The 22,696-nt window shown below is 41.7% G+C and overlaps 1 protein-coding gene across 1 annotated transcript; it reads left to right on the forward strand.

Moving 5' to 3' along the window:
• The first annotated feature begins 23 nt into the window (after window positions 1–23).
• Window positions 24–16,864, forward strand: NUS1 (NUS1 dehydrodolichyl diphosphate synthase subunit). Its single transcript, XM_054821003.1, has 5 exons — window positions 24–671; window positions 9,035–9,157; window positions 11,565–11,717; window positions 15,827–15,926; window positions 16,632–16,864. Exons 1-5 carry the CDS (start codon window positions 266–268, stop codon window positions 16,720–16,722), a joined length of 873 nt encoding a protein of 290 aa, XP_054676978.1. The 5' UTR covers window positions 24–265; the 3' UTR covers window positions 16,723–16,864.
• The last annotated feature ends 5,832 nt before the right edge of the window (window positions 16,865–22,696 follow it).

The following is a 22,696-nucleotide window of genomic DNA, read 5'->3' on the forward strand; positions in this document are numbered from 1 at the left end:
CGACCAACAGGCGCCTTGCATGTGGCAGGGTGAGAGGTGAAAGATCAGGCGGGGCGGCAGGAAGATGGCTGCGCTGGCGGCGGTTGCCGGGCGGGGGACGCGGACTCAGTGAGGGGATGGCGGCGGCGAGGCAGGCGGCGCGCTGCGGTTGAGGCACCCCCCGCCCCTTCCCCCGCGGGCTCCGCGCCACTGCCCCGCGCCGCTGCCCCGCGCGCTTCTGTCGTTTGGCGGCGGCGGCGCCGCCGCCCCGCGCCGCGCGCCCCCCATGAGCGGGGCGGGCGGGCTGGCGTGGCGCGCGCTGCACGCCCTGCTGCGCGCCCTGGTCTGCCTGCAGCGCGCGCTGCTCGCCTGCCTGCGCGGCCGCGTCGCCGCCGGACCCCGCGCCTGGCTCTGGCGTCGCGCCGCCTCCGCCGCCGCCTCCTGCGCCCTCCTGGCCCCCGCCGCCGGGGCTTTCGCCTTCCGCAAGGCCGGCGCGGCGCGGCGGCGGCGGCCCGGGGGCGCGGTGCAGGGCCGGCAGCGGTGGCGCGCGGACGGGCGGGCCCTGCAGAAGCTACCGGTGCATATGGGGCTGGTGGTGACCGAGGAGGAGCCGAGCTACGCGGACATGGCCAGCCTGGTGGTGTGGTGCATGGCGGTGGGCATCTCCTATGTCAGCGTCTACGACCATAATGGTGAGCGGCGGGGGTGGGGAGGAGGCCGTACCGCGGAGCTGCCCCGAGTCCTGGCCCGGGCGGTGGCCGCCCTGGGGAGCGCCTCCTGGCAGGCAGGGGCCGCCTGGGCCCGCTGCGCCGCCACCGTGGAGCCAGGGGCCTCCCTCTCCCGGGGTCTTCCCGAGCCGGGGAGCCGCTCCCGGAGTCTTTCGCGTCCCCTGGAGCCGCTTGGCCTGTGCGGAGCTCCTGGCCCTGGTAAGCCTGATGAATGCCCCGAGTACTCTCCTGCCCCAGCTCCCGTGTCGGGGTGACCCGACCCCACGTACTCACTCTAGGGGGCAGGTGGTGGGGCCTTTCTAGCGCCTTGTCCCCAGCCCTGGGCTGACAGGAGCTGCTGGCATCTGAGAGCCCTGACTGCATGGGGTACAGGCTGTTAGTAGAGAAGAGCTTTGGGCTACCTACTCTTACAAGCTCTGTTCATGAGCTATGTCTGAACTTCCAGAAGTGTGTGGGTGAGAGTAGCCGTTTATTTCCATGTATTATTTTTTCTGCTGTGAAGAGACAGGATGGGAAGGTAGTTAAACATAAACATGTGCGTCCTGTTTGCAGTCTGTGTGGTAAAATTAAATTACATAGTCTGCATTTGGTACGAGGACTGGTGCTACTTGATGCTTGAGTTAACTCTGAGCCTGTGTTTGTGAAAGCATTGGTATTTTTTCGTATCTGCTATGTGATTTTATTCATTACTAGGTCTCAGGTGTAAGACTATTGAACTCTTGCAGATACATTGATTCCACTTCACTGAGTATCTTTCTTAAAGATAAGCTCAGAGTTTGGATTTAACATTTGTGCAATAATCATGGAGCAAATCTCTTCCTCATACGTGTCCCTTCTTATTGAGGAGGTGAAACCAGCCATATTAGGTGCAGGTTTCTACCCAGCTGCTGAGAGGTGATCTCTAACTGAGACTAGACAAGCTATCAACTCAGAAGGGCTAATAATACACGAGAGAGACTGCATCGTATGTTTCTTGCTTCATGCTAAAGATCCCTGTGCTCTCGCTGTCAACAGTGAGACTGCAAGACACCAGCGTTTTGAGCTGCCTCTGATGGCTATCTAGAGATGTCATGCAAATTAGATTAACTCTGTAGATTTATGGCAGGTTAGAGTTACGGTCTGTAATAGTTGTCTGCTAGTGCGCTCTCAGGAAAAGCTCAGCAGTGTATCCTACCTAAGTAGGTGCAATCTATTGTCAAGTGTGCAAAAGCATCTGAGGTGTGCAGGTCTTTCCCAGACTGTAGACGCTTAATTTTTTTTCTTCTTAAAATCTACTGCCATTAATAGTTCAGTTTCACATCTGGTCCTTCATATGTGATACAAGACTCAAATGGCTTAACTTTCACTAAATTATCTAAGATCTTTTTAAGAAACTGGGCTTAATACCAGTCACTTAGCAGTTTAAACTGGCCATCTGTGCAGGGCTGTTGTGGAATTTGGTTATGTTGTGTTTCAGTACTTACTTCCTCCTTTGGAGGTCAAGGAATGGTATAAAATATTTGCATAACATCTCAAGGACATGGAAAACAGTCAGCACCTTCTGAAAAGCCATTATGTGTTGATGTGTTTTGTTTTCAATTTGGAAAGCACTAAACCAGGTTAAATGCTGCAGAGCAAACATTAGTACCAAACAAGAGTGAGAGTTTCCCTCATAGCCTGAAGACAGACATTTTATTGTACAGAATCTCTAATTTCCATCAAACCCCAAATAAACTCTCTGCAGTATTGCCTAACATGTTACGTATGTCTACTTAGTCCCTTTTTAGACCCTTGCACTGTGCTGCATGAATCATATACATGAGAACAGAGCTGAGGAACAGATCCAGCTGAGAGTTTGTGTGGTCTTGGTTTTCAGATTGGTCACTGTGCAACCGTTTGATTCTGAGGAGGAAGAAGGCGCCAGCCAATGCTTAGGTAGCTACTGTCACTGAGATCCTGTCTGACAGGAGCCAGCACTGTTACAGAGTCCGATTCCTTCATTGTGGAGAAGCTACTTCTGCTTCTCTAGCATGTGTGGTGAGATCCAGTCAGCTCTAAGACTTACTATGACAAGACTGCAAATATGGTGACTGGAAATGACAAGGTTATGTCCTCTGAAGAGCAATGTAGCTGAAATAACCTTGCAGAATAATTGTCTTTGTTAGCAGTTAAGAAAAAAAGTATCTTGGAGATTATATGCTGCTGTTTCCATGTATTGTTACATTCATGCAACAGGTGCGTGTTAAGAGGTTTTGTTAACACCTTTGAAATCTGAAAATATAGCTTTGATCTCATCTGTAGATGAAACATAATGCTTTTTGGTAGTTCATTCTTCTGTTAGTTGTTTGATACCAGAATATGCTGGTTTAATTGCCAGCTTGAATTCCAGTTTGGAACATAATTGAAGAAGGCAAGACTTAATGCAGAGCAACTAAAACATTTTAAACCAGTGACTTTTGCCAAACTTCCAGACTTGATGAGAATAGCCTGCTGTTACACATGCACGTTCTTCACAAGGCATTCAGTGGGTTTTCAGCAATAGCAGCCGCAACTGCTTTTTGCACAGCATCTTGACACAATGACAAGCGCTGTGAATCTGTGTTAGATGTAGTGAGGTATACTTTAATTTGTTTCCTTTTTCTTCATTGTGTATTTGTAATACTGAGGTTCTTCTTGTTGCAACAGGAAACTTTGATTACAGGAGTGGTTTTCCATGGTTGCATTTTCTGGAAGAAATACTGTGTCAGTTTCCTGTAGAAGGCTTAAATTAAAAATGTGTCCTTAATTCTTCCTTCTATAGGAAGAGAGGGAAGCATCAAGTTCTTTTAAAAAGTGCCAGATAAGCTGTTTGTTTGTTTATAGTAGTGCACTACTATATTTTTAACAAAATGACTAATAGGAGGTTGTTTCTGTATTCTTCAGTGTCAAAATAAGTAGCTGCATCCCAGCTGATGCTAGTATGTTACAGCAGCTGCACCAGTAACTATAAGGGCAACTTGGTTGCAGTTGTGCTATTCTCATGCGCAATTGCAGAACCCAGTATGTTACAAATGCAGTGGATGATATTTGTGGAATGTGATCAGGTACTTGGTTGTCTTCTCTGAATCCATCAAGATCAGTATACCAGAAGACTGGGGTAAAAAGGTCTCTGCAGAGTGCAAAAGGACCATAATGTAAGTAACTGTCTTGTACTGTAATAAATATATGGTGCTATGAGTTGCAGTGCACAAACCTAAGATTTCCACCCCCCCCCCTGCCCCATCAGGCTGGGAGACCAAAGGTGGCATGCTTTTACTGCCCCTACTGGTTAGGGGCCCTTCTCATTCTCCCAGTTTTTGTTGATCTGCAGCAGAATAAAACCTTAATAAACATAATGTTACTGTGTGCACCTTGGTTATTAAATTGAGATTGACTAAAATTTTAGTATTTTGATGAAGGATTTATTGCTGTGGACTTGTGTATTGCCAATCCTGTTACTTGGTAGCAATCCAGCCATGCTGATCAAGACCTTAGCTCTGAGGAAATAGTGCAGCTTTCTTGCAGTTGGAAGGCAGTGATTATGCAATTATATAGTCGCAGTTAATATATCTTCTGGGGAGCAGAAGCCTTTGACCAGTGTCATATACTTTAACTTTCTTCTGTTAAAGTTACTTTGCCACTCAAGAGAGCTTGCTTGAGTGTTACTTCTGTCCATCAGTGAAGCTTTCCTGAAATAGTTTGGGATGAGTCTAGAGTTCTTTTTGGGAGCTTGGTATTTGAGTACTTTGGGCTCCTGAATAGATGCTTCAGGTTGAAGGTTTCTTAAAGCCCATAGTACGACTGTATTGAGAACTTGAGTTTCTTCATTTTGAGTTTAGCTTACCAGTGAACTGCTTTACTTCTGACCAGTTTTCTCATAGGAATTCTTTGAAAGGATAGAGCACTACAGTAAGCAAAAGAAATTATTTCATTAGCCTCAAACATAGGCTTTTAATTTCTTCCGAATTACTTAGTAGTTTAGCTCATCTGATCAATCCATAAAACTTTCTGGGTGTTCACTGGAGGAGATAAATATGTTGTGGTTGTGTATTACCAGAACACTTTTGTGAGATACCAGTGTCAGATGGCATCTGCTGTGGGTCTTCACCCATTTGAAACTTCATGTTCAAACAATTATGTTTTGGTGCTGAGTTGGGAGGAGTCCTCAGACCACACTTAATAAAAGAGCTAATGCTAATCTCTAGAAGGTAATCTCCTTATAGGCATGGGTAGTTTGAAAGTAGTATCTCTCCTCTTGATTGCTAATGAGCTCTTGTTCTCCTGGTACAGAATGTCCCTCCAAGAAGAAATGTGGGAGGAATGGTAACCTAACAGATTATAAATTCAAAGTTCAATTCTTCCTGTTGGGTTAGTGCTAGCTTAAGTGGCTTTAATGTGGATGAAACTTGAGTGACTTCAGCCACTTTCAAACTTGGATTATATTTTTTCTAGACTCTTGGAATAGACAAGCCTAATATGTTTTTCTAGCTCTCCATATCCTGTGAGGTCCAGTGTAACGTTTCAAACTGTGCCTTCCTCCATTATCTACCAGCATGATCCAACACAAGGATGTAGGTGGAAGTTGTTCGTGTGTTAAGACAGTTTCTTGCGTGTACATTATTTGAATTGGGTTATGATTTGATGTTTCTCAAACTGTTAATACTTTGATGCTTTAAACAGACTTATTACCTTATGGCTGGCTCTTCCCTTGTTGGCACAGGAGGGGAGTTGAGAAAAAGTAAATAACTGAAATGCTGTGGAAATATATTTTTTTTTCCTAGGCTTAACTTTGGTTAAGGTGTTCCTTTGTAAGGAAGAGCTCATTCTTATTCTGTGCTTTACCTGATTCTGCTGCTTTTAAAAAGCCAGACAGGTGAGAATGTTGAACTTTGAGATGCTACCAAGGCATTAACAGGTGGTGGCTGTGGTAGCCTGGCCAGGCAAACAAATGATTGACACCACCTGGTCCTTCTCTGTGCCAGTTGTTCCCCTCCAGTTCACAATTCCTGTCACTCTTGAGTCTTGCTTCTGCTGAACTCACAGCCTCTTAATTACAAACTGCATTTGTCAGTCTGTAACCCTAAAATGCTGCCATGCCACCATTGACTTCAAAGGGGGCATGGCTTGTAACTATTGCAAAACTGAGCAAAAGGTATGTGTCCTGGAAAAGACCTGTGTAATGGAGGAGTGCTGCAGGAAGCTGAAACACTTCTGGTTTGCCTCAGCTCTAATGGGAACTAATGATCAATAGCAGGTTTGCAGTTTATGTTGTAAAACCAGGAATTATCCTTGGCAACAGCTCATAAATGCTCAGTAGTTAAAGAAAAAAAAAAAAACAAACCACCACCTGAAGTTTTATACTCTCTTACTTTGGGAATTATAGTGCTTAAATATGTATAATTTTGAAAACACTTCATTTGCTGGAATATACATGTTTGCACCAGCTTGCAAAGATTCCAGAGTTCTGACTGAACAAAAACTGTTTCTGCTTTTCAGAACCAAAAAATGTTTCTAATGAGAAATAATAGTGACAATTTCATGTTTGTGTTTCCTTTTAGAAACAGTAGTAGGGCTGAAATTTTCCCCGCTTAACAGCAAACAGCTATTGTATTGCTAAAATTTATTAGACCTCTTGTCAAACATTAACTTTCTATAATGTTAAAATCATATTATGGACTTGATTTGAACTTACGTGGAAGACTGAACAAAATCGGAAGGTAGTGTTAAATCAAGACTAAGTTTTGTTGCCTAGGCACACTTGAATTGTTAATGAGTTGGTCTACTCATGCACTCTTGTTTATTATACTTATCATGTATAAGTTAGCAACAGCATCTTCCAGAACTAACTTGGATATATTTCCAAGTTTTAAAAAATTAACCTTGTAGACAAATGGGGTTTTGAGATACTATAAGGAAAGGGAGTGTATATTGGAGCCACAAGCATGTAACATAACTTTTAAACTCAAATGTGAATTTGGCCTGTGTACATTGCCTCTGGCAGGACAGTATTTGCTATCCTGTGCATTCATAAGTCTCTTGTGCACTGAGTGAGAGACAAAGCACCGAAGGAGTAAAGTTCTCAAATGCTATTAGTTTTAAATGAAGATTTCAGTTAGTTTGGATGTTTACTACCTTCTGATGTGCTTCAGGATTTTATCTGCAGGAAAACTGCAGGTGTGTCAAGGTTGGTGGATCAGTTGAAATTTAGATGTGGAGGTCTTTCCAAGAAAGATATACTGTACTTGTACTGTATAGTCACAGTAGGTTCCAGTTTGTTAAACTGCTATTCCAAGAGCAACACAGGACCCAGGTTTGAACAACTAAGGAGGTGGGTAAGATAAATGAGGAGAGTAGAGGGGAAATGCTGATGATAGTCAGTTAAACCTTAAGAATGTATCTAGCATGTCTTCAGCATCCACTGTGTGTATTAAGGACCTTCACTTCAGAGCCTGGACCAAATCCTATATCTGATGTCCCTTTTTACTGAGCAGTAAGCACCTTAGTCTATTCTCCTACCTGTTATCCTCAATGTCTTCACTTACTTTAGAGCTGGAGTGCAGATTCTTAAATATGTCCTTCCAATTTTTGACAGGAATAGGAAGCAGCTTTTCATGAGAAAAGAATTGATGTCAGTGAGTGAGGAAGGGTAAGAAGAGAGCAGCTGTCTGTTTCCCAGATTAGGAACTTTTCCTAATTATGCCAACTCTTCTGAATATTGAACATAGGTGGGTTTTTTCCTCATCTTGAAAAGTGGATGGAAGTCAAGTGACTCTTGGAGGTGAGGCACATGCAACCTTGTACAGATCTTACTTGAAGACAGTGCAGGATTAGCAGTTGCGGTAGCTGCACTGCTGCTGACCTTAAGTCTGAGGAAGACAATCAGTCCTAATTCTAGTACAAAAGAGACTTATGCAAGCAGAGTTGTATCAAACGGTATTATTCAAAGCAGCATTCTCACCTCCTAATATGTATGAACATACAGTAGCAAGCAGGAGTACAAAGTGTAACAATTTAATTTTAGATTTAGTGAAAGCATTCTAACACTTTTGTCTATCAGGGTTACTTCCTTACGGAGATTTGCTTGTCTGTCAATCTGTGAAGTCAGTTATAAGCATCACTAACACTTGTGTAATTAAATTAATTTTTTGAAGGAAGTATCCAGGATGGGAGGAAATCCAGATGCTTTACCACCTATTAAAACCTCTAATGAAGCCTGTCTAAAAATACTAACTCATTACGCCCAAAGGCTAGCATGTTAAATGCATTGTATCATTAATGTTACAAACTAACTCCTAATGTATTATGGTCTTAACCCAATACTTACACACTGTTTGACCACTACTGATGTGGAACCTGCTGTTTGTTGTTCTAATCCCAGAATCAGGTTTAGGTGATAAATCATAAGCCTGATCATAATATTGTACACAAGTTCACTATTTCTTGTAAGATTAGTGTGGGCATTTTTGGACTGGTCAACAGAAGTGCTTGATGTAAGACTTCTGAATGAAACTTAGGCTCTTAGTAACAACCCCTGAATACAATGTGGTAAATGTTATCAGTTCCTAAGTAAATATGCCTAGCCATACTTTTGCATTGCAAATATTTAAGCTGTAACAATTTTTTACTATGGCTTTTAATTAGAAATAGTTGTGTTGTGGCTTTCAGGAGCTAGAATTTATTTTAGAACAGGAACCTGAGTATGTTTGGTTAAGCAAGTTTTTGTAATCTCCTGCCTTCAAAATATGTCTGCCATAAATGCATAAGTATAAAAAGGCCTTGGGGACTGCATTAACTCCTTGGAATATACAGCTTGTGAAATCCTCTTATTAGGAAATCCATGGCATTGGCCATGGCATAAGAGTAGACAGTTACTGTGGCCTGACATGATGATTTAGTCTTCTGGCTCTTGCTTTGTGGTCACTTGCTTTGTTAGTCTGCAGCCTTAGTGGTGTGGGAGACTTAAGCTGGAAATCCACAGCAGTGTGGGCATTAAAGAAACTTGGTGTTAATCTGACTTGGTGGTCCTGTGCTGGTAGGGTATTGCTATCTCAAACTATTGCTAGCATACTAAGGATAATAAAGTAAGTCTTAAACTATCCCTAATGCAATTGCAGCTTGCTGAGTGAAAGAGGAACAAAAGCACATGAGTTGTCTTTCCAAGGTCACTGAAATTAGTCATGTGCAGTAGCATTTGTTTTGGATTCTTATTGTACTTGTGAACTCCAGTTTGAAACCAGTACTGACTACCTGATTCTTCCTTCTTGCCTAGTGTCAGGTTTATTTTGTAGCACACTTTATAGGAGTTGGCTGACATGCAACCTTTTTTAAAGGTATTTTCAAGAGGAATAATTCAAGATTGATGGATGAAATTTTAAAACAGCAGCAAGAACTCTTAGGACTAGATTGCTCCAAGTACACAGTGGAATTTGCAAATCAAGACAAAGCTAATCAAGGTAAGATGAATTGTGAGGTATGACTCTATATAAATCATAACTCTACTTTTACTTGAACATGTTCCTGTGTACAGTGACCTTTTCCTTCATTAAGCACTGATTATCAGAACACATGCAACCTTCCTGGGCTACTATTAAACTTTGTGCTTATTTGTTCTTAACTAATAGTGAAGCGTTGCTCTCTCCTTCCCGTAGTGATCATTACTGGGTAGTCTGGTCTTCCCTTTAGCTCAGCTGTTGTGCTATGATCCCTTTAATGCATCAGTGTAGCTCAACTCCCCACTATTTCAGTGAGATGAATTATTTTGAGTGAGTTGTAAAAGCACTGGAGTAAGTGTAAGGGAACTGATGTCAAGTTAACAATGTGTGCAATTCCATCTTTCCAAACTTTGAGGTATAAGTGGAGAAGAAGGGAAAGAGCAAAACTGCTGGTTGTCATGGCAGTATATAACGACACCAGGAAGGTAAAGGGTGTAAGTTAAAAACAAAACATTCTGTGATAGCAGCTTTTGTGTGTGGTAAAGTGGAAAAGAGGAATATGCTTCAGGGTTAATGTTCCTTAGTCAATACTATTAGCTGTAAGTATTCATTTAGGTATGCTGACTAACGCAAAGCTAGAAGTCTGTTCAAAATGTAGTAAATCACCAGCATGTACTTACTGAAGCAGGCCTTTGCCTTGGAGGGATAGGCTGATACTTACAGCTCTCCTAACTACAACTCATAATATTTAAATAGGTCTCATAACAAAAACCCCCTCAACCCTTACATTTTAAGACAATCATATAGTTGAAAGACTTAAGACTATACTTCACAAGCTGTAGTACGTTTAGCTGCATTTAAGATGCTGCTGGCTGAGTTTTGCCTCCCCTGGAAGAGCTGATAGGATGGTGAGATCCTTTGTGGCAATTTTCCAGTGTAAAGTCCAATGTTGTAGCATAAACTTGCCTTACAAACAACTTAGGCTAAGGTGCTAGCACTTACATGGAAACATTCAAGTTTCATATTTCTCGTTATTCCTGTGAAGGTTGAAATAACCAGCAGAAAACAGGGTAGGCAGGTTGTTAATGTCTTAAACTCTAGCATACTTAGCCGCACTTACCTAAGTAGGGATAGTTACATCCCAATCAAATGAACTACTGAAAGACTACTCGAATTTGCTGACTGAAAGGATGCACAAAAGATTCCCCAAGACCTAAATGTTAGAAACTATGAAAAGCAGAGGTGTTCTCTGTTCTCTTTAGAATTTTTCATTCTCACTTAGAAGGTTCCACAGTCAGATCAGATGCTTTGTACTTTGAACTGAACAAGCTGACATCTGTCTGGTTTATAATATTAAACTGCAACTTTTCACTACTTTTGAGAAGCAAAATAACATGTATTACACTTATGAATACTGTTAAAAAGAAATATCCTTTAACATGGGACATGACAAATCAAACAATATCAAGGAACAATTATTTTCATTGTGGTGGCTTTGGATAGACTGAGGGGGTTTAGGTGTTCTTATGAGTCTTCTGACTCTGTTCTGTGGTCTTCTGCAGTCAGATTCTGCAGTTTTAAGAAACGCTATTTTTAAGTATCTGGTTATAACTATCATAAGTTCTGTGTAAGTCTAATGTGTCCACACACTTCAGCCTGGGTTTAGTACACTATCTGTAGCTGTCAGCTTCCTTGGTAAGTTTACCTCTTCGGTACTTATCAGAACTGATAAAGGTGCGAGTCATGTAGTGTGAGATGACTTAACTCACAATAGTGTAGACAATAAGATTGTCGTGAAATGTTCTCTTAAGTCACAGACATAATTACAGATTAATGGATGAATTCTGGTACTGTTATCTGGTTCCTTGCTTCTCTGTAGCAATCTTAGATTAATATTGTAACTCTTGCATCAATTTTGAAGTGCTGCTGAAAGATCCTGTGATCAAATTCAGGGAGGGCCCTAGCTTAATCATTGTGTCACATGAATGTCCACACTAGCTGTTAAAACACCTTCTTCTTTTAGGGGAGGAATTGGATCTTTTTTTCCTTTCCCTGAACTGCAAGTCTTTCTACGTTGCTTACCACCTCCTACGTTACTATCTAGGCACCTTCCTCTCACTGCTTTGCCTGACAGCGTAAGACCAATGCATATTCCTTGGAAGATTCTACATTTCAAGACTGACACGAATTAAACCACTTTTCACAAGACTCCTCAAAATAGTTGCTTTAAACTTGCATTTTAGTAATAGAGCAAATCCAGAAGACACTTACCCACCTCTGTAAGAGATGGATGAGGTAATATCTATGACTAGTTTTATAATATATGAAGTAAACTACAAGTTACTTTCAATCATATCCTGTGAATATCTATAGCACATTCAAAACAACTATATTTCTGTTGCTTTTAAACTGTGTTTTGTACTTTCAGTTTTAAATTGCCAATCTACATTGAAGGTGCTGTCTCCGGAAGATGGAAAAGCAGACATAGTAAAAGCTGCTCAGAACTTTTGTCAGTTGGTAGCACAGCAGCAAAGAACATACACAGACCTGGATGTGAATGTGTTAAACAACTTATTAAGTAGTAAGTATGACCTGGTCTGTGGGGAGGAGGGGAAAGAGTACTCTGTTTATAACGCATTTGGTTTCCAATATATTTATTGCTTAGAATGTATACATCTTGATGCTTAGTCTATCTGGGTAGTTATGATTATTGCTTTCAGGCTTCTACTAAAATTTCTTACTGGTTTACTCCCTTTTGAACTTTTTTAAAGCAGAAAAAAGAAACCTTAAGCTAAATTGGAGAGTCTAAGCTCTTCAGAGTTTCCAACCTCTGTGGGATGTTCTGTGTTGAGCTTTCTGGAAAAAGTACTGCTGGGATCACCTGAAACTAGACTATTATAACTTAGGTTGACTTCCTGCAAGTTAGCATGCTGCAAACCTGGGTACAGGCAGAGAGTCTCTTCCAGATCTAGTTACAGCAATTAAAGCTGTTAGTGCTGCCTAACTACCACCCTGAGTGCAAATGATAGAGCACTTGCTGATCTCTTGCTGCTGTATAACCCACACTAGTTTAATTATCATCACTACTAATTCATGCAGATTACTGACTCTGTGCTGAGGAGCATGGCTATGTGCAACAGCTATGAGAAGGGCAGGGCGGTGCTAATCTCACATCTGGGAGAAGTAGTTTAGAACAAGCCTCCACTTTGCCAGTGGTGCTACAGAGCTGTAATAGTTGCTCAGTTTTCCTAGGTGATCCATGCATATTAATTGCAGCTGTAATTAGCTTGGCAGGGTTCATATTTCAGATCACACACTTCAACTTGGATGTCTGCAGGCACATTATTGTGTCTTCCATTAACTGGACTTTAGAGTAATTTTTTTTTTCAAACGAGTGGTCAGCTGAATTGCTCTGCAGACTGACTACCATGGCAGTTTGCACACTTTAATCTTAATTTCAAACTGAATTCTATCCCTGTTGTCAGCATGCTGACATGATAGCTTCTCACTGTAACAGAATTAAATGTATTTAATAAGGCACCTGAAGAAGTGTGTAGGTAACTTAGACATCTATCCTGTTATACCCCAAAGGCAATTTAAGGAAGTGAATAATTCTTTAACAGTCACTCATTTCATGAACTGGTGACAGTTGATACCCACATATGTATTTTGGCCAGTGATGTTTAACTGCAGCTTCTCAAACACTTGTTCATTATCTTCTGTCCATGCATTTAAGTGTCAGGATGTGCTAAAAATATTAGTCTTAAATTGAGCAGATATATTGTTCAAGTAATGCATGCAGCTGAGCACAGAAAGAGTAATCTTCTAGACTTTTTGTCTGTCAAAACTGTAAACTTTGAAAATAGGCGGCTTAACCTATGTGGCTAATAACTAAGGACAGTATCTGTAACTAGTCCTGCTTATTAATTTGCTTGGTTTTAATGTTTAGGACAGTTGGAGGTGAAGAACCATTCTTTCGTGACTTATTTAGCAGCAGCTTATGAAACTACTTATTTTAGTCATAAGCAGCTTTAGTTTCTGTGTGTCCTTGACGGAAAGGTATTGAATATAAACATCTGTGAGTTACCAATCTAAGTTAAGAGTGAGTTCTGGAAAGCAGTACTTGAGTAGTTATATTTTTAGGGCTTGTGTTCATGGTGACTTCTGTAAGTTTCTGGTTTTTCACATTGATTTAAATATCTGATGATGTAGTTTAACTTTCTGTTCATATTTAGGATGCAGTTATTGAAGTCAAGTCCTAAAATGGTATGGTTCTAGCTTGTCATGTGCCTTTTCTGGTTCTTAATCCAGTCATGCTCTAATTCTTACAGCTTGAGTTTTCTTCAGTGTAAGAGTACTTTCTTCTGAGTAATGCCTCAGCTAACCAGCTTGTTTTCAGAAAAGTAGGTGCCAGCTGTGTTATAATATTGTCTCTACTTGCTGTCTGCCTTCCCAGTAAAGAACATGACTATCAATTAAGGCTGTTCAAGTTGCCCTCACATAAAATCTATGTGAAGGGTAGCGCTGTCAGCTCTACAAATTCTGTCAAGTTCCCCTCACAGAACTCCTGACCTAGAAGGGATGTTGCCAGATTCTTGTCCCTTGAGTGTCTGAGTCTTTTGGCCTCTTATTTTTAGAGTCTGCTCCCAAATGCTTCTATCTTGTCTGTGCTAATCTTGAAGAGTGCTGCAACTCTAGCAGCTCTGAGGGAGCTCCCACATGTAAAGTATATGTAGTGTTGATATATTTAGGTAGAGAAATGGATGCAGAGTGGAAAGCTCAGTACGGTGTTTTGAATAGGCTGTTCTGACAGTAATACTACAGTATACGTTTTCATTTTCCTTCAGATAGGAACCAGAAGGAAATATTAGCATTAACTGAGCTCTCTGAAGGTCTTTTCCTGTTTGAAAAGCCATTGCAGTGTTGAAGATCCTGCTGCTGAACTGGCCAGCTGAGGAGTACTCAGCTACTGAATCAGCTGATGAGTAAAACTGTCCACTTCCTCCAGAGTCCCCACTTCTAAGTATTCACTGCTTCCCTGCAGAGCTCTTTCATACTAATGTGCTAGCTACTGAACACATAAGTGGCTTCTGATTTATAATTTTTTTCTTAACTTTGAGATAAGATTTGGACTGTGGCACAAGGCAGTAATATCTAAATACTTCATCCTTCCTTAGAAATGCATGTGCTTGGGAAAATACCTCTGGTAAAAGGATTACTATTGTGGTGATTCAGTGGGGAGGGAGGATGTGAACTTTTTTGAAATCTCCAGCTTCAGTTTCAAACCCTGGGTGGAGTGAAATACAATAGGATCTTAGTTTTCTGTTCTGTTATCCCCAAAGTTAAGTTCTTCTATAGCTAAACTTGTAAAAGGCTTGTGACTGGTTTGTGTGTTTTTAAACAAATGAGAAAACAATTGAGAAATAACATCTGAAGTTCAGAGCAAATAGGCAGTACTAAACTTTATTTGCTAAAGGTAGGCATTATACAATGTAAGCACTCTTGCAGTTAACTTGTAGAATTAGTGGATAATGACAAGGGTAACAAGAAATAGCGTGCAATAATCATGACTGATTGCAGCGTTATAGCAAAGTAGGTTTATGACTGCTGGAATGCTTTTCAGATGAACTAGGTAGGTGCATGAAGAACAGCTTACCTTCTTGGGTCCCCTTGGGGTACTATACCGGTTTTCACATGTTGCCCTAATCAACTTGCTAGAATTAGCAGAGAAAGCTGGACTAAGACTAGTCATTTTAAGCTTATTGCCTATCTGTTAATTTTAGCCTGGAGTAGCTTAAGCATAGCAGAAGTGTATGGAAGGGAGACACTGATTGCCTTCAACCTCAGAAGACCAGTAGGATGCTCTTGTAGTGGAATGACAGTGGTTTTAAGGAATAAGTAGTAAAAGTGTGGGCACCTAGTGAAGTCATTCAGTGTTACCTGGCCCTGTGCTGGGATGGGTCATGCTGTCCACTTAGTAACAGGGAAAAAAATATTGCCCTGTTCTTCCTCATCTAACCAGAAAGTTGTCACCTGCAACAGTTTGTCTGAGGTTTCATAGTAAAAGTTGTTTTTAAAATTGTCTGTCTAGCTCCATACTGAGAAAGAGACAATTCATCTGATGGTATTTTTTTACAACTTGTTTCTTGATGGTCTGATATCAATTTGCTCTTCTATGGAATCCCCTTAAGGTTTTTTTTGTGTTAATAGTCCTTTTACTCCACTTAACTGCAACTCCATATAGTTGAATTAGAACTGTAGTAAGTATGGGTCAGGGAACAGCATGTTCTATGCTACTAAAATCAAGTCTGCCAAGATAAAACTAGAACAAGTTGGCTTAAACAGCAGTATTAAGGTTTGCTGTTATTCAAAACAATGTAACTGTTCCTATCGCTTTCCTTACCAAGTTTTTGAAAACTACCTGATGTAAAAATAACAGTCCCCAGCTAGGCCTGCACTGGCTGCCTAAGCTTTGGCTCAGTTGATCCTGTTCAGGTGGTACAAGACCAGTCTGTCCTCTTGGGATTTTAATTGTTAGCTTGTCCTCAGGAGCTGTATTTCATCTTAAAAAAAAAAAAAAAAAAAAACCCAAAACAGAAGCATTTAATAAAAAAGCAGATGCCTTAGGGTTTAGAATTAAACAAGTCTTCTGGTGAATTTGATAAAACCTAATTTAACTTGTTCCTACAGGTACAGATGGATTTCCTGATCCTGATTTAGTCTTGAAGTTTGGTCCTGTGGACAGCACATTAGGATTCCTTCCGTGGCACATCAGATTGACAGAGATCATGTGAGTTGCCTATAAATACTGTAAAACAGGTTGGAATAATATCCAACTAAGCAAGTCTTTAGCTATTTCCATAAGGTAAGTCACATAGAAGAGGAGATCTGTCTATACAAAGGTGTCTGGAGATTGATTTGAGGGTATTTAAAAATTGTTAAATGAAACCTGTCAAACATTCATTGTTGCTCCTTCAGCCACAATTAGGCAACAGCAGGCTTTACTCTTCAGGTGTAAGGAACAACTTCTGTCACCATCTAGTCTCAGTGGTCCAGTCCCAGTTCTGTCTGTGTTCTGGTTGTGGATTTTGAGTGGCTTCCAGGTTTCTGTCAGGGAAACTAAGGATATAAGGGAAATAGGATAATGTAAGATGATCATGCCTCTGGATTACTTCCAATTTTGGTGATAACTTAACTGACTAGAGTTGCTTCATTTCTTAAATCTGAGGGCACTTAAATGTCTGGGCAGACCTGTGCTTCTCCAACTTTCTCACTAATTTGAAGTGCCATATGTGCTCTTGTGAGTAGGCTTCCATTTAGAGGGTGACAGGATAATAACAGCTACTGGAGTTGAGCGACAGTAACAGTGTTGAGAACAACTTCACAAGGTTACTCAGACAAGAGCTTGCTTTATGTAGTGATATTCCTGACTGTCCATATGAACTGTGCAGTGTTTATAAAGGCTTATTTTAACTTTTCTAACTTGCTTTCTCAGTTCTTTGCCTTCTCACCTGAACATCAGCTATGAAGACTTTTTCTCTGCCCTCCATCACTATGCAGCCTGTGAGCAGCGCTGGGGAAAGTGACTTCTGGCTGAGCATGTGGAGTCAGGCTTTCTGTGGGAAGGAATTGATGTCTGTTTACAAGCACCTGTGACCCATAAGTCTGGTTCATAGTCCTTTCTTAATTTATCAACAAATTCAATAAAGTGTCTTACCTTTCTAGAGAGTCTGTGTGAATGCGTGAGAATCTATGGGGAGGGGAAAACTCACATATTTCTTTCATGAAAGACAGTTATTGCAAGCAAAGCTGTTCAAAGCTGAATTACCCTCACTTTTGTATCCAAGTGACCAAAAGAACATGCAAGAATTAAGCCTTGTGAAATCTACAGGACAACATAAATAGGAGTTCCATGCCCTGAAGGCCCTTACATTGAAGGGAGAGATCGCCTGTCTCCTTTTAGTTCTTCATGGTCAGGCATATTTCAGAGCTAATCACCTGGTTTATCTTCAGATATATTACAATATAATGTGTGAGTTCCAGAGGGGTCAGTTCTGTTAACTGCAAGGATAGAGGCTGCTGCTTGGCTGTGATGACTAAGCCAGCAGTAGGTATCAAGTTATAGAAATACTGAGAAGTTTCTGTAAAAGGAATGGGAGCTTCTATGGTAAGTGGATTAGGCAGTCTGTGTAGCACTATCCATCCTCTCTTTGTTTTAAGAGGTAAAATCAAAGTATTCCTACAGCCCTGAGTGAAAATTCTCTTAGCATCAGGTCAGCTTTCTATAGGGAATAAGCCCAAACAGTACTATGTATTGTTTGTGTACCTACTTTCCCCATCACTTAAGGTGACAAGCTGGCTAAGGCTCTGGCACCATTTGTTGAAAAATCTGAAGATGGATTCGGTCTGCTTCCGTGGCCAGTTGTGCCCACGCACCCAGCAGGGGAGGCTGCTTCAGCCCCTTGTTAGGCTTGTCCTGAACTGCACAGTAGAAGTTTGAATGGGAGTCTGCAGCAGACAAGAAGATGAAGTTGAAGCTGGACTACAGTCTCAGAGCTGAGATAGCTAAGTAGATACATAGCTAAGTGGTCTTCATCGTGGAATGCCCTATTCCAGTTACATTCCTGTTGTTGGAAGTAATTTGAAATTGAAAGTTTTTATAGCAGCATTTGGACAAAGCAATATCTTTAGAGCTGTGTTACTGGAGACAAACATTAATATTGCAGCCTTCTGCCCTGCAGGCTGTAGAGCTATTGGACACTTCATTCTGGAAGTGCTTTTTTTTTTTTTTTTCTTTCCCCCTCTTCAAAATGAATCTGGCTTTATCTCTTTCAGGATAGGCATGTGAATAGAAGGGAAAACAACTGCTTCTAAAAGGGAATTGCCAGATTTTAAGTGAATGTCTGCTTCATTGTGAAACAGTGTATTTTAACTGTTGTAGCTTGATGTAATGTTAAAAGCAGATTGCATAAACTCTTAGCTGCAGTTTCCCATCATACTAAGATAAGATTGCAGTTACAGGAGAGCGCTGTGTTCTACTTTATCTCATAAAAGGGAAAGACATGCTTAATTAACTAATGGTTTTGACATCCAATAACATTGCATATGAGCTGGAATGCTCAGAGTACAGTTGGCTGCCTTTTGCAGACTAGCCTTCGATGTTTGCTAATTACTGTATTGTGGAGATGATGACCAGTTGTTTAACAGTTCATGGGTTCTGTTATTGCCAGAGAAAAGTTTTCTCACTTTTTTTGTGGGGAGCAGCTAGCCTGTTAGAGGGTATCTTGAGTATTGAAGTTTATCTGTGATACAAGTTTTGTTTCATTAAAATGTGAGGTTGTGTTTAAATTACCATATGTAAGTGTTACTGTGTCACTGAAGCAGTTCTGGTGCTGGCAGTAAAGATATAAAATGGGAAAAGCTTAGTTTAGTTGTCAAAAGTAATCTATTTTTTATATTTGTATCAAACTGCCAAAGAATACTCCTAATACCTGAGCTCCTCAGTCCTCAAACTTCTGCATATCTCAGCTAAAAAGACTTGTTCTGTATTGGAGACAGATCTCAAGGTCTAGGATTTGTCTACAGAGGAGTGCTTAATGAAACTAAAATGATTAGTTCAGCTGCATTTGATTCTACTTAATCAAATCTCTGCTGATGGCTAGTTTAATTGTGAATTAAGTGTTCCTCCTGGAATTAATGTAGTTGAACTAATCCACATTATCACTTAGTTGGGATTATTTTACTGTCCCTGTGTGGGCAATCTTCAGTCAGCTGTGCCAAAAGCACTGTGCGTATCCACAACTTGATCTCTGAATGTACGTCATGGCAGTCAGCGCCTCTCCCCGGCTTGTTCTGTGTGAAGGTCTGTGGTATAGCTGTGACATGCTGTATGGCCGTCGTCTCTGGGTACCTGTACATAATGTGTAAAACAAGTTTTTATGGTTAGGGAATCAATTTATTGAACTTTATTATTGAAAGTTAAATCTGAATCTGTAAAACAAGAAATCAATAAAAGACTATAATCTTTCTACAGCCTATGGTGATACATGAATACTTTTGCAGGTTTGACTGGGGAGATGTAGCCTCATCCATTTTGCTACATCGCTCTGGGAAAGTCGAGAACTTCAAATGGCCTGCTCCTTTGCACACCTCTTAAATTGCTTTCTGTAGGGTAAGAACTGGACAATTTTTATTTTTTTTCCCTACACTTCCAACTTCTTAGAAGCTGTTATGAAATCTTTTCTAGAAAAGCGTTTACCATAAAAATACCTCTTTGCTAGTCCTGGGAACTTGCTAAACTTGTTCCTGGCTACTGAAAAGTCTCTCCCTGCTGCTGAGTCAGCCCTGAGCCCTGGGCTGGGCTGGGCCTCCTGCCAGCCCTCTCCTTCGGCCAGGGTGGAGGGAAGGTGCTGTGCGGAAGAAACCTCCACAATCTGAGCGTCCCCGGGGTGCTGGGCATGACCCGCTTTTGAAAGGGGAAGCTCGTGTGTGTGGGCAAGGTTTGAAAAAGCATCGGGGGTCCTGGTGGGTAAGAAGCTGACCATGAGCCAGCCTGCAATGAAGGCCAGCAGTCTCCCAGGCTGCATTAGGAAGAGTGTTGCTAGCAGGTCAAGGGAGGTGATCCTTCCTGCTTGGAGCTGGTGAGACGTCTGCAGTGCTGGGTCCAGTGCTGGGCTTCCTTGGTACAAGAGACACACAGACTTACTGGAGCTAGTCCAGCAAAAGGCCATGATGATGATGAGTGGAGCATCTGTTGTACAAGGAGAGGCTGAGAGAGCTGGGACGACTCAGCCTGGAGAAGGCTCAGGAGGGATCTCACCAATGTTTATAAATATATGATGGAGGCAGAGTGAAAACAGCCAGACTTTTCTCAGCGGTGCTTAGTGGCAGGCTGAGAAGCAATGGGCACACATTGAAATGCAGGAGAATCCATTGAAACATCAGAAAAACAATGCTGTGAGGGTGGTCAGAGAGCGGAGCACGTTGCCCAGAGAGGTTGTGGAGTCTCCTTCAAAACCTGACTGGATGCAAGGGGGTGGGCAGGATGGAAGTTGGACTAGATCATCTCCAGAGGTGCCTTCCAACCTCAGCTGCACTGTGAAATGGAAATCTCAGGGAGGCAGACAAGTTACTTTACAGAGAAGGGAGTTTACAGCAAATAGTCTGCTGTGGCCGCAGTTCAACTGTGCACGCTTCAGAGGAAAGCGACGGTGGGGAGCACTGCTGCGGCTGGTTGGCACGCTCCGCTCCACAGCGAAAGAGCGTGCTGGGCACAGACAGTGGTGAGTTTTCAGTAAGCTTGCAAATTAACACTTGGGCCTCAAATTTCCAACTGTTGACAGAAATTTTTTGCTCAGTTATTTTGCAACAGAGATTCTTCTGTATTGTCTGTTATCACATCCTTCAGGTTTTTCTTCCTTCTTTCCTTACCCAGTGCTGCAGGCACTCTGTTTCCTTAGATAAGCAAGCTCCTGGTAAGAAAACTGTCATGTTATTGAAAGTAACTCTGGTATACCCTGGATGATACCAAAACTTTGTTACCGTGCAACTCAGTGGACAGTGAATGCAGAGGAACTTGTATGGCTTTTCACCAAATTGGCGTACACCTAACTTCACGCTTGCCAGCATCAAGCTGGCTCTTGAAGAGCTGTTTGGGTGTCTCTGGTGCATTTTGAGTTATTGCTTGCTCAGGTACAACTTGCCTATAAATGTTAATAGTAGTTTCCAAACTGTAGCTGGCTCTAGAGATAAGTGTTCAGTATGCTGCTCTCTCACCTCAGACGGTTTTTAATAAAGTCAGCGACGGTGGCTCGCTGCTGTTAATTTGTAATTTTGATACCAAAGAATATTAAAGCTGTCTGTATGATGCATCGTCCCAATGTGAGAGCCCCCATTCATGGTGACTAGTACTCTCTTAACAAATTATTCAAGTTTCTACATCTTTCCTCTTCTTTTTTCCCTTCCAGTGGTGCACAGTAGTTGATGTCTAGTAAAGGAACTAGGTGAGATTCTGAAATAGTTGCTTTACAGCAGGGAATTTGGAGACATGGTCAATACTACAGCTGTTACAGGAAATAGGTCTGCAAAGCAGTTCTTGAAATTATAGTGATTTTTAGGACTTCTTGTTACAAGCATGCATCGAGCAACTGTACAGCATAGCGTGCTGCATTGAGTGAAGTCTGAGGAGCAAGTAGAATGTAAAGAAAAGGTCATTCTTTTTAGGAGAAAGTATATTCTTACATACTTACATCTGTAAGTGCTTTCCAAAGTACTTCACAAAAATTACAAGCAAAAATAACCTGCTGGTTGGATTTCCTGTATGTTTCATGAATTCAGCTTGTGTTGTGAAATCATAACTGCCCTGAATAGTCCCAAGTGTTGTACAAAATAAGGACATTTTTAAGCATAGATTAAGCATTTTTTGTCTTTACAGTTGAATTAATGTTGCACTATTAACCATGTTTATTCCTTGACACCGAAAGGAAGTAACTACTGAAGGGTACGTGCAGATAGCGTTAGCAGTTTCGTCTGCTGACCCCATAAGTGCCAGCTGCCCTGCGGGAAGGCTCTGCCCCGCGTCGCCAGCAGGGACTGTGCCACCCAGCCAGCTCCTCGGGCAGGAGGAGCGCTGGGGACACAAGGACAGGCGCTCTGCTTCGGCGTGCTGGCTTCCACACCGCCATCCTCTCTGGGGTCGCAGCCCCCCCCGACCTCTGCTCACGGGGTACTTTCTTGGAAAAAGGTTCTCATTGCTGCTCCCAAGCAATTAATGCAACAGCAGCAGCTTCAGCTGAGGAGCGAGGAAGGAGCTGGAGATAAGGCTGAAGAGTAGCCCATCCTATGCAAAACTTTCCAACTGGTCTTGCTGTGAAAGTTACCATTCGTTCAATTTTCACCACACCATGAATGACTATAAACAACATCTAGCTGTCTTCCAGCAACTAAACTACTTTGGTAAGCTTGAAATGCTAAAGCAAATGAATCAAAGGCCATGCTGTAAGCCCCTACCCAACTTTTTTCCCCTCAGATCTGTCAAATTTAAAGGGAGAGCGCCTTGCAAGCCCTTCTTCTGCTGTATGTTCCTCTGTGTTAAATGATGCAAGACCTCCCTGAATTCCATTGAATTGCTCTGCTGAGAGCCGTAGGATTATTCCTTAATTGCATCCAAAACAACTTTTTAGATGATGAATAATATTATGTATTATACAGAAGCAAGCCTTAACCTTAACTTTGAAGTGCTTCACAAATTAATGTTTAATGAAACCGTTTGCCTTGAGGTTTTTGCTGTACTATCTAACTGGCTGAATACGAACACATGCCAGGGCTCTTTCATCTCCCTGACAAGCCTTGCTCTTTAGTACAGCATATATTCTCTGACCGTGTGCAGCCAGTCAGTTTTCAGTACTGTTGTTTACACTTATCTCCCTGGCCTGCAAAAGTACTGCCTCGCCCCCCAAAAAACCCCACAGCAGAAGACCCTAATAGTACCGCAGTTTTGTAATATAGTTCACATTGTAAACATTAGAAGCCCGGTAGCCAATAAACCGAAACAAAACATTC

The sequence above is a fragment of the Grus americana genome, chromosome 3 (genome assembly GCF_028858705.1).
Source record: "Grus americana isolate bGruAme1 chromosome 3, bGruAme1.mat, whole genome shotgun sequence".
Taxonomy (NCBI): domain Eukaryota; kingdom Metazoa; phylum Chordata; class Aves; order Gruiformes; family Gruidae; genus Grus; species Grus americana.

Coding starts and splice junctions, on each gene's coding strand:
- NUS1 (XM_054821003.1), top strand. CDS start 266: ATGAGCGGGGCGGGCGGGCTGGCGTGGCGCGCGCTGCACGCCCTGCTG. Junction 9,158..11,564: donor TCAAGACAAAGCTAATCAAG/GTAAGATGAATT, acceptor TTGTACTTTCAG/TTTTAAATTGCCAATCTACA. Junction 11,718..15,826: donor GTTAAACAACTTATTAAGTA/GTAAGTATGACC, acceptor TTGTTCCTACAG/GTACAGATGGATTTCCTGAT.